Source organism: Balaenoptera physalus, assembly GCF_965194825.1.
Source record: "Balaenoptera physalus genome assembly, chromosome: 19".
Classification (NCBI taxonomy): domain Eukaryota; kingdom Metazoa; phylum Chordata; class Mammalia; order Artiodactyla; family Balaenopteridae; genus Balaenoptera; species Balaenoptera physalus.
In genome coordinates, this window is record NC_138900.1 from 8,390,241 (window position 1) to 8,402,168 (window position 11,928).

Below are 11,928 nucleotides of genomic sequence, written 5' to 3' on the forward strand. Positions count from 1 at the left end.
TGCTATATTTTTATAAACATCTTGTCCTGGAGCAACCTGCCTAAAGGCCATGATAAAAAATAGAGAAAGACTAACAGAAAACTAAAAGCAATGGACACTCCTGACAAGATACCATGCACAAAGTCAAAAGGAAGAGCCTGGGAGAAATGTCCGTGACATGTATGACAGTCTTCAGACCCATAATAAATAAAGAGCTACTATAAACAAACAAGAAAACAGCCCAGGAGGAAAATGGTCCAAAGATTTGAACCAGCATGGAAGAAACCACCAGTGATCATATGAAAAGGTGCTCAACCTTACTGGTAACCATGCACGATAAAATAAAAAGTGAGACCATACCGTAGTAAAGCTATGAGCAAACAAGGGGGGGGACTCCTATATGCAGAGAGCATTTTGGCTGGATCCAAATGACCTTTTAGATACACTTTCCCTGTAGCCCAGAGATCCACTTCCAGGTACTTGTTCTACACATGTGAAACGGCACAGGTACACAGGTATCCCCTCCAGCTTCACCAGGAGCAATATGGGCCTGGGTGAGTGGAATCACAGCACGGTTGTACAGTGGAATTCTCTGCAGCTGAGAAAAAGAATGAGGACGCACCCTACACAGTCATAAATTCCCCAACATGTGCTAAACGGCACGTTACAGAACCACATATGGTATGATCCTATCCCAGACACAGAAAAATTAAAACACTATTTTCCAATGTATATGTATGTAATTTAACAGACTCACACGTGGAACATGATGGAACCCTTAAGAGCAAACTGCAGAGACGGCTACCTCTGCAGAGGATTAGGATGGAGGGCAAAGGTCAGGGGTGACGTTCACATTTCTCTGGTATGTATATGAACCGTATCAATGACTTACAGTGAGACCACAGTCTTTTATTACTTGTAGAATAAGTGTTTTTAAGTCCTTTAAAGTGGGGGTGGGGGGAGGATCAACCTCCTTTCATGGGCTTCTGTTTCCTCACCTTTAGAAAGGGGATAGGGATGGAGACCTCCCTGGCGGCCCAGTTGTTAAGACTCTGCGCTTCCACGGCAGGGGGCGAAGGTTCAATCTCGGTCACGTAACAGATGCCCTCACGTAACAGATGCCGCCTGCAGCAGGGTGCGGCCGAAGAAAAAGGGGGCGGGGCGGGGATAGATAATTCCAGCCCTCCTAAACTGGCTGTCGCGAAGGCTTGATGAGAAAGGATAGGCGGGTAGCAAACTTCAGCTGCTGCTCTGAACGTGACACGCCTGCAGTCAAGGTGCCTGCGGTCAAGGTCTGCCTGTCACTGCAGTGCAATGGGCCACCTCCCCCCACCAGAAACCCAAGTGCAGCCCTCCCCTCCCACACCCACCAGCGGCAGGCCCGTCTCCTCTGCCTACTTCTGTAAGCTGTTGCTCACTCCCGGGACAGCTACCCTGCCTCTGCTGGACAGGCCCTCTGCCACGCCCTGGCTTCCCAGCAGGCTTTGGTGGAGACGAAGGCCCTGGTACCCACATCCCTGTGTGCTAGAGGGGGACAGGCAGAGCTGCCCCCAGGAGGGAGACAAGTCACACGCGAGGCCTGAGGTGTTGGTCAGAAGGTGCTTTATTGAAGGGCGGGGGCTCCAACATCTCGCAGCAGCTACAACCTGGGGACAGAGGGGAGGCTGAGGGTAGACAGAGGTGCGGGGCCCCACATCCTCATCCACGTGACACCCCCTCTTCTGGTTTGGGCCCTTCCATTTCCCCTCGGGGACCCTCCCTGGCCTGACTCTGCGGTCAGGCGGCTCTGGCAGGCTGACCCTGTCCCGGGCCTGGCCAAGGGAGCATCGCTCCATCACTGGCCACGGCGACCGGGTCTGGGAGGGCCCCGGGACCGCTGGGGACCACCGGGGAGAAGGGGAGTGCCGCTCACTGGATCTCGCGGAACGCCCGCTTCTCCACCAGCTTCACTTTGTACTTGCGCTTGAACCTGGGGGAGGGAGAAGAGAGCAGTCGGCGACCTCAAGCCCCTCCGGCGCGGGAAGGTTCCCGATGCCCGCCCCGCATGGCAGCCCCCGGCTCTCACTTGGCTCGCTCCCGAGGCTCGATCATGTTTCTCCTCTGGAAGCTCTTGAACCGGTCACGGAGGATGTTGCCCTCAGGCTGCGAGACACGGACAGGGAGGCCTCAGCGGGTGCCAGGCAGAAACCCTAGGGCCCTGACCGCTCCACAGGGTCCAGTGTGGTGGTGGTGGGGGGTGTCAGCCCCGCAGTCCCCCCATTAGCCAAGGCCCCCAGTCTGGCCTCACGTACACCAGGGGCTCAGCCCGGCCCTGAGCTCATGGGGTGACAGGTACTGAGCCGTGGGCCAGCCCTGAGCTGGGTCTGGAAGAAGCAACAGGAAGGAGGCTGGAGAAGGGGGAGTGGGCGTGGCCGGCAGAGGGAGCAGCAGGGGCAAAGGCGGGGTCAGAAGAAGAGTGCACGGTCGGCCCACTAAAGTACAGCTGGCTGGAGCCCCAAGGCGCGCCAGACCACACAGAGTCCGTGGCTGTGTGAGGAGCTGGAGGCACTGGAGAGCCACAGGAGGTTCTGAGTGGGGGAGGAACAGGGTCTATTTTGAGCTTTAGGAAGACCCCTCTGGGACTGAAGACGCCGAGAGTGGGGGCCGGAGACCAGGGGCTACAATGGGACCTGGCCAGGAGGAACGGCCTTCTGAGGGCCCCTCACCCCCGGGGCCCCGTGCCCTCAGCCCCCAGGCTTCAGCCCCACCAGCCCAGCCTGGGGGCAGCCATGATGTCGCCCATAGTCCCTGGGGGACGCGGGGAGCAAGGATGGGTATCATCACCAGGCACGGGCGTCTCCCCTACAGCACCCCAGCCCCCCAGCCACACAAGTACCTTCAGGGTCCTGAGTGAGTCAGACAGCTCCGAGCTGAGCTGCACGTCAATGTCGGGGTCCTGATACCTGGGGAATTCGGGGCATCCGGGAGGGGGGGTTCAGCCTGGTCCAGGACACAGGCCAAAGACCCCTCTTGGGAACAACAGGCTGGGCAGTTGGGTTGAGAACACGGAACTTTGGGGGAAAGAGATGGTCTCCCAGGAGGGGCCCAGGCTGAGCAAAGATAGGAAGGTGCCAGATGGGGGATTTGGACCCCTCCCGGCCTCCCAGGGAGCCCCCAGCCCAGGTCTCACTTGAGCCGCCCCAGCCGGCGGGGTCTGTCCGCCTCTGCCAGCCGCCGTGCCTGCCGCCGCTCCCGCTGTCGAGCCAGCTCCGCCAGCCGCCGTGCCACCTGCGCCTTGATCCCACGCAGCCTGAAGACCTCCTGGTGCCGAAGCCGGGCGGCCCGCACGGCAGCCTGCTGCACCCTCTGCGGGGACGGGCGAGGTCAGAGGCCAGGCCGAGCACGACCCGGCCCCGGGGGGCCTTTCCTCCACCTGCTCCCAGGTCACAGCAGCTGTTTCGCCACAGTGCTTGCTTTCTTTTCTTTTTTTAAATTTATTTATTTGTTTTTGGCTGCATCTTTGTTGCTGCGCGTGGGCTTTCTCTAGTTGCAGCGAGCAGGGGCTACTCTTCGTTGCAGTGCGCGGGCTTCTCATTGTGGTGGCTTCCCTTGTTGCGGAGCACAGGCTCTAGGCGCACGGGCTTCAGCAGTTGTGGCTCGTGGGCTCTAGAGCGCAGGCTCAGTAGTTGTGGCACACGGGCTTAGTTGCTCCGCAGCATGTGGGATCTTCCTGGACCAGGGCTCGAACCCGTGTCCCCTGCACTGGCAGGCGGATTCTTAACCACTGCGCCACCAGGGAGGCCCAGCGCTTGGTTTCTGAAACAACCTTCCTTAGCCGTTTTTCTCTGTCTGTGGTTCATAAACCCTCCCCACCCCCCACCTGAACATCATCACCAGGGCAGCAGGCCTGACCTGGCGTGTTCCCCACTGCATCGTCTGAGCCCAGAGAGGCATCTGGAGGATGCCAGGAACTAGGTCTCAGCTGACAAAGCAGCTTCAAGGATCCCAAACAGCCCAAAAAAGCAGGCTGCCGACAGGAGAAACCAGGCTGCGGGACTGGGCAGAGCAGACGGGAGCCCACGGCGCTCACCAGCATCCGGGCGGCCTTCTCCCGCCGCCGCCGCTGCTCCGTCTTCTTCTCCGCGGAGGCCGGACGGACGGCTGTGGGCGAGGCCTCTGCTCGCGCGGCCTGGTCCCCTCCAGCCTCGGGCCCCTCGTCCTGGCCCTCGCCCGGCTCCCCTTCCCCGTCCGACTCCTCCAGCAGCCCCTGGCACATCTCCTGGAAGGCAGACTCCTGGGGGGAGGGGGCGGGTCAGGCGCACGGCAGGGAGCGGGCGGGGAGGGGGGCGCGCGGGCCTGGCTCACCTGCGTGGCCGCCTGCTCCGAGGCCGGCGGGGCCAGCCGCCGCTCCAGCTGCTCTGCTGCCTTCTGCCGCCGCAGCTCCACCTCGTGGGCCGCCCGGAGCAGCGTCTGGGAGGGGGCGTGGACGCAGGTGAGGACCCAGGCCCTGGAGGCCTCTCCTGGGAGTTACCGACCCGGCCCTCTTACCTCCCACCTGCACCCCCACCCCAGGGCTCAGCCCACCCCCCTCGACGGCCCAGGCGTCCCCTCCTCTCCCTGGCCTCCCTGCACCGGCCCAAGGGGGTTTCTAATCCCTAACCTCCCGTCTGCTCTGCCCATTCTCTTAAAGGACAGTCTGGTCCCTACACACTGCAGGGTTCCACTTCTAGGAAGTGCCCTGAACAGGCACACGCGCACAGACAGGAAGAAGTGGTGGATGCCCGAGACCAGGGCAAATGGGGAACCGGGGGGTAACAGCTGATGGGCATTAGGTTTCTTTCTGGGGTGATGAAAATGTTCTAAAATTGACTGTAGTGACAGCCACACAACTCTGCATGTACTAAACACCACTGAATCGTGTCCTGTAGGTGGGTGAATCACACGCGTGGAAATCGTATCTTGATAAAGCGATTATGTTAAAAAAGAAAGAAACAGAAGAAGACAGCATCTCGCGGTGAGCAACAGCCTCTGCGCGCAGCTCCCCCGCCTGCGGCCGGCCTCGTCCTCTCAGTGCTTCGCGCAGCGCTGCCGGCTCCCGTAGATGCTGTTCCCCGGGAGAGGCACGCGGCCCCCTGCCCCTGCTCAGCTAAGAGTCTGTCTCACGGTGAGCAACGCTGAACAGCATTCACAGTAGCACCTGCGTCTACTCAGCGACCTCGATTTCTCTCCAGGAACCTGAGCTCCCAGAGGGCGGGGGGTTGTCCCCTCTCTGTTCGTGACACCTGTACCCAGCAGATGGCTGTGAGATAAACACTGACTCTTGCCACCAGCTTTTCCTGTTGCTAAACTACCTTCGCCCTTGCACAAAGCTTACTCGGTCACACGTTTTGTTGCCAACAGTTGAAAGCCTTTTGCATTTATGTCCCACAGAGTTCCTGAAAGGTGCCACGGTCTCACCCATCTCTGGGCCTTTGCACATGCTGTTCCCTCCGCCTGGAACACCCCCCTTCCTTCCTCTCTTACCATGACAAACTGCCCCCAGTCTCAGCTCTGATGCCCCCTTCTCTAGCAAGCCCTCCCTGACTCCCAAGGCTGGGTCTGATGCCCACCCCCGTGCCCTTCCATCCCAGCCCTGCCCACTCTGGGTCATCACTGTCCGGGAACAGGTCTGTCTCCCCGACTGGACCACGAGCCCTGGGAGGGCACGCCGACCAAGCGGCCAAGCACCGACTGAGAGGCCTGGCGGGGCGGCGTACCTGGTGGTCCTCAAAGGATGGGTTGTAGGAAGCTCCCGCGGGCGTCACCTCCACGGCAGGCGCCTGGGAGGGCTTGGTGTGGAGATGCTGCGGCCGCTGGAGGAGGACGAGACCAAGAAAGGGTAAGGCCCGGGAGCGCCATGACTCAAGCTCCGACAAGTGCTGGGACCCCGGGCCCGGGAGGCGGCAGAGGCCTCAGCACGGCGCACGGCCTTCAAGCTAGGAGGTGCCTGCGGCATCCGGAACGATGGACAGCTGGTACCGCGGGCGCAGCAACCCCAGGACGAGCACGCAGGGACCCTGCTTGCCTTTCCTGAGTAGGGTCCCTGTCGCCAGAGCGGTGGGGAGGGGTGAGACTTGCAAAACCGTACGGTACGGTCATCAGGCCATCACTGAGATCGGCAGCTGTGCTCGGCAGAGGGCACGAGGTTCTGCGTCTGTCAACGCAGGACACCGCAGACAAGGGCTGACGGACACTCAGAGTGTAGCCCTGCGCCCCCGGGAGCTTGGGAGAAACGCAGGGCCCCGGGCTCACCTGAAACCCGCTAACCAGAACCTGTGCTTTAACAAACCCCCAGGGGCCCCGAGTGCACACCCAGCTCTGAGCAGCAGCTCCCCGTCCGGACTTGCCGCGCCCCTGCCCGGCCGGCCTCCACCCCAGCAGAGGCCCCCCGTCTCCAGCAGAAGCCTGGGGGTCGCCCCTGACGCCCGCTGCCCCTCCCCACAGCCAACTGCCCGCCAGGCTGGGTGCTTCTGCCCGAGGACTTGCCTTGGGTCGCCCCCTCCACCCGTGCCGGGGTGCCCGCCCCCACCTGTCCCGCCTCCTCACAGCACCCCACAACCCCACCACTCCCGTGGGCAAAAGCACTTAGGACAGGGCTCCCCGCAGCCTTCTCCCACCCCCGACCAGCGGGCCTCCGCACCCTACAGCCCCCCCTCGCTGGAGGCTCTGCCCTCCCACCTCTGCAGGCTCGCTCGCTCCACCAGGTCTCCGGTCCCTTAGTACCATCTTTCTTTCCAGTGAAGGTTTCCCTCCCCTCCCTAAAGCATGTCCCACTGACCTGCCACCACTCTGCTCTGTGCCCCGGAGGCGGGACTGCCTGCCCGGCTCCAGCAAGTGGGCTCCGGGTCACAGGCCGGTCGGGCTCGGACGCTGAGGCCCCACGGCCTGAACGCTCCCCAGCCCCGGGCTCTGACCCCTATCACCCGGGACGCCCTTCTGACGAATTCTCACCTTCACACCTTTCTTCTTGGTCTGCTCCAGGAAAAAAGGGTCCTGGCGCTCCAAGGGCCGGTCCAGAGGGTCTGCGGAGGCAGCGAGGGGCGGCTGCTGGGGGAACATCGGGGCCCTGAGGGGCTCCCTCCCAGCCCTCCTCCCTTAAGATGGCACCGAAGCACTGACCGGAAGACGGCCCGGGAAGGACTGACTCTCAGACCGCAAAGGGCTTCGAATGCCAGGCAAAGAGCACGTGGAGGGGGTCCAGAAAGCAGAAGAGACCCAAGGCGGAGGGGCAGGAGCCGGCCACTTGGAAAAGGGGAGCACGAGCCGGAAAACGGTGCCACTTCAAGACACCTGACTCGGCCGAAGACCCTCAAAGCAACGCCCGCAGGGCGCCCCCCTCAGATACGGTGCGCGGCAGCAGGGACACTCACTGTCTTTGACCCAAAGGTCGTAGAAGGGCCGCTCGACCGTGTCCTGGGGCCCGGGCTTGGCTCTGGCCGCAGGAGGGTTGAGGAGCCGGGCCTGAGCCCTGCGTGCCTCCCGGGGCAGTTCGCCCTGCTTTGCCAGCCTCTCCCATAGCTGCTGCTTCCGCTTGAGCTTCCTGGCGTTGGGGACCTGGTGGGCAAGGACGCTGGGCCGGGGAGAAGCGGCGCAGGCGCAGCGGGTGAGGCGGGCTCCCCCTGCCCCCGCCAGGCAGCCCAGCATCTCCTCCCTCCACAGGGGGCCTCCTCAGGCTTCCCCTACTCCTCACTCGATCCAGCAGCTTCGGAGACCATCTCCCCACGTCTGCCCCCAGCCCAGGCCTCTCTCCTGAGCCCCAGACCTGACAACACAACAGCCCCTGGGGCCCTTGCCCTGGCTGTCTCCCAGGGACCGCACACACCATTTCAAAACCAACCTTAGCGTCGCCCCACTGTCCACCCCATCAGCCGTCCACGCCCCACCCCCACTTCAGGGGTCAGTCACTAAGCCCTGCCTGACCCACCCCCTGGCCGTGGCTGCCCACCCTGCCCCCCCCTTCCATCCCCACAGCCCTCGGCCCCGTCCAGGCCCATCCTCACCCGCCCAGCCACAGCGCCCTGGCCCCAGCCTCACTGCCCCCAATCCGCTCTCCAAAGCGCAAATCCGACCCCATCCTCCCCTCCAGCGCCCTTCACCTATCACCCTCCCTCCCCAGAATTCCTTTAGGGTCAGGAAGTGAGTAGGGCCTGCACAGAAGGGTGTGAGGCCAGAACCAGAGGAGAAGGAGGGTCTGGGGGTGGTGGGACACTCACTCTTTGGGTGCAGGGACCTTGGATGTGTTCTCTAGGATGAGGTCGATCCGAAGGGGTTTCTTGAGAAGCAGCGACTTCTTCTGACCTTTGGTCCTCTTCTTGTTCAGCTCTGGGGGTGGGAGAAAGGAAAGAATTAAGGCCTCAGGCCTCCTCACTACCCAAGACCAACTTCCCACTCCCCTCATTCCAGCTCCCCTGGAGACCTGCATCCCAGTACAGACCTGGAGGCCCCAGGCTCCCACCTGAGGAAAGAGGCCCCTGCAAAGGCAGGGCCCAGGGTGCCCAAGCTGTGACTCCCCACACCACACCCACTTCCGGGGCCAGCTGGAGGCAGCCCTGTGCTGGGGACACAGAGGAGTCAGGCCCACAGCCTTGCAGACAAGGGGCTTCCAGAGGCAACAGGGAAGTGGCCACAGAACCATTAACGCTAACAAGAAAGAAAGCAGGTGGTCAGGCGACATGAGGCCCAGGGAGCTGGACTCAGGACCCAAGATGACCGATTCTTAGCACAACAGCATTTTCTGCTTTTACTTCTAAAGCCAAATAGTAAAAAGAACTCTAGAACAAAACATACTAGGATGGAATCCGCATCCTTCCATTTGCTAAGGGACCTCATGAGAGTGACTTTGCTCCTCTGTGCTGCCAAAATGAGGTTTAATGCCTACCTCACAGGATCAGGCGGAGATGTATCGGGTTGACTAAAAACGTCGTTCGGGGTTTGCCATAACATCTTACGGAAAAACCCAAACCAACTTTTCGGCCAACCCAATAACTGCAGCTGGCCATTGAACAACATGGGTTTGGACTGCGGGAGTCCACTTATACCAGGATTTGTTTCAGTAGCAAATAGTACAGGAACATACGATCTGCAGTTAGTCGAATCCACAGATGTGGAACCAAGGTACAGAGGGCCGACTACAAATCACACGTGGATTTTCGACCCCATGGAACGTCCGTGCCCCCGACCCCTGCACCGTTCAAGGGTCCATCGTATTTCAAGATCCCACAGCAGTGATCACCCGAGAAAGCGTGCAATCACTGTTATCCTTCTACTTTTTTTTTTTTTTTTTTAAAACCTAAAGCAGAATCTGTAACGACTTCCTCGCCTGTTCATCAGGGCAGCTCCCTGCCTTCCCCTTCTGTTCACAAGGCAGATCTCCTCACTCCTGTGAAAGTCAACCTCTTTAATACCCCTTCCTTACCTGCTCACTCAAAGACCGCTCTCCCCCAAGAGGGCCTTTCATTTCCCTTAGACCAGATCCCTTGACTGATCTCATACATGCTCATAAAGGCCACCCTGCTGTTACAGCAGCCTGACGTTTTGCTCATTAAAGCTATCGGCTTTCCGGTTAAAACGGACCCCTTAGCTTTTCTAGCCCCTCCTTAAAACAAATTGCTTATTCTTCGTCTGTTTTTCCAGATATTGACAGTAAACCTTATTACTCACTAAAGCAAACCCTAACTTGCTTCTCCTCCACTTGTTTTAGAAGGTCCCGACCCTGCATTTTGGCAAATTAAAGCAAGCGGGTCAAGAGGAGTCTCTTACCAACTTATTCAAGTTGATCCTTTTGTTCTCATTAAAGAACAAACATCTTATTGAGTAAAACAGGTATGATTCCTTACAGCAAGTCCTTGACTTAGTTTTTTGCAAATTAACGGAGACCTCCTGATTTATGATTATCTACTGAACAAGGCAGATCCCGACTGGATTCTCTGGGCATTGAGACCTCTCTGAAACCTCACAAAAAAAAATGAGTTCTTTAGGTTAGTCCCTAACTTGCTTTCTGTTCATTCCAGGTCCTCTTGTTTATGTAGTAAAGACCTTTTTTTGCAGGTCTTTGCCACCCAAGCCACGTCATTAACACAGATCCTTATAGAGGCTGAGGGAGCCTCAACAAGGACTAATCATCGCCATACACCCGCCACAAAAACACTTCCTCACCTTCATTCTTGGGGCCAGTGTCCACGAAGAAGAGTTTTTCATCGGGGGCCTCTGATATCAAGCCACTGGGAGATGGAAATTCAGAATGTCAGCCATACATGTGGGGGAGAGGGGCACGAAGCTGCGGAAGGAGCAGGTTTAACCTCTCGGGCTCAGTTTTCCTGTTATGCTCATTCAAGTACGATCTTCCCGCCTGGGACCCCTCCAGTTTGCAGAATTTACTACTTAAAACGCACTAGGACTTCCCTGCTGGAGAAGTGGTTGAGAATCTGCCTGCCAATGCAGGGGACACGGGTTCGAGCCCTGGTCTGGGAAGATCCCACATGCCGTGGAGCAACTGGGCCCGTGAGCCACAACTGCTGAGCCTGCGCGTGGAGCCTGTGCTCCGCAACAAGAGAGGCCACGATAGTGAGAGGCCCGCGCACCGCGATGAAGAGTGGCCCTCGCTCGCCGCAACTAGAGAAAGCCCTCGCACAGAAACGAAGACCCAACACAGCCAAAAATAAATAAATTAATTAATTAATTTAAAAAAAAGAAAAAAAACGCACTAAACTAGGCTGGGTGCATGGTTCGTACTGATACCGGAAAAGTGTTTGTGGTTTACCTGCATTCTAATTTAACTGGGCGTCTTGCACCCGGTGACCCTATTAAGTCCCCCAGGTTGTCACCCGGAGTTCCCAGTCCATCCCCTCGGCTTCCCCAGCGGTGCCGGACAGGGGCTCCCAGGCCCCCGGAAGTCCCTCCAGGCAGCTCGGCCTCGCACCCCGCCACACAGAACGTGGCCCAGCTGTCCGCAGTCCCGCCCCACTCACCCGCTCGTGCGCTCCTGCAGCCGCACGTCCTCCAGGAACTGATCGACCTCCAATCCCAGCGGCTCCTGAGCGAGCCGCCGCCAGCCCCGCTTCTTATTTCTTGGGCCTCGCCGCCGCCGCCTCAGCGCCGGGTCCACCGAAGTGGGCCGCAGCCCCAGGAAGCCGGAATCAGCCTCGCGTTTCGAGCACTGCCCGCCGCCACCACCACCCTTTCCCACCGCCATCTTGTTAAAGGAAGAACTTGCTCTCCGGCTCCCGGAAATCCGGTTTGGGCATGCGCGCGCCGAAATCCCGCCCCCTCCCGTGACCTACTTCCGGCGGCCGCCATCTTGGTAGGGTAGCTGGAGCAGCAAAGGGGCGGGGAGGCTACGATCTTGGTAAAGGATAAATGGCTCCTCCCTCTTCTGCAGATTCCGGTCCGCCCCAGGTTGTAGGTTTGGGGCTCTAGCCCTAGGCGAAATACCTTTCCCGGCCGCCTAGGAATACTTTTAAAATATGAGTATCATTTTTAATTTGTTGAATTTTTTAAAAATCTAATTTTCTTAAAAAAGAAAAGTTATACCCGTCAGTGGCAGATTCGGCACACGAGACTTTGCAATCTCAGAACGTTTGACCTGTCAATGTTCCAACCCTAGCATCTTGGAAATCAGAGAGTTTTCGAAATGTCGAGGTTGGGAGCACAGAACATTACGTGCGAGAAATGTTAGAAACATACATTATTAGAACCCTAGAAGCACAGGCTCAGAATCATTAATCTTGGATAAGCTACATAGTTGTGCCTCAGTTGCTTCATCCGTAAAATGGGGGCGATAATGGTTCATCTGCCTCATAGGTTGTTCTGGAGATTAAACAAGGTAATATATACAAAACCCTTAAGACTGCCGGGATCTAAATGTTAACTATTGTTATTACCTCGCCCCCTGAGACTTTATCTTAGAATCAATTAATCTATGCTGTTTACAAA

The 11,928-nt window shown here is 58.6% G+C and overlaps 1 protein-coding gene across 1 annotated transcript; it reads right to left on the reverse strand.

Annotated features, from left to right (window-relative positions):
- Window positions 1-1,564: 1,564 nt before the first annotated feature.
- On the reverse strand, window positions 1,565-11,307 carry NOP53 (NOP53 ribosome biogenesis factor). The gene is given in 13 exon segments (XM_082438388.1): window positions 1,565-1,948; window positions 2,045-2,121; window positions 2,855-2,921; window positions 3,149-3,324; window positions 4,049-4,252; window positions 4,324-4,428; window positions 5,715-5,810; window positions 6,949-7,019; window positions 7,368-7,567; window positions 8,211-8,319; window positions 10,153-10,217; window positions 10,965-11,238; window positions 11,241-11,307. Coding segments are annotated over 13 exon segments (1,557 nt in total). The 5' UTR covers window positions 11,293-11,307; the 3' UTR covers window positions 1,565-1,887.
- Between the last annotated feature and the right edge of the window lie 621 nt (window positions 11,308-11,928).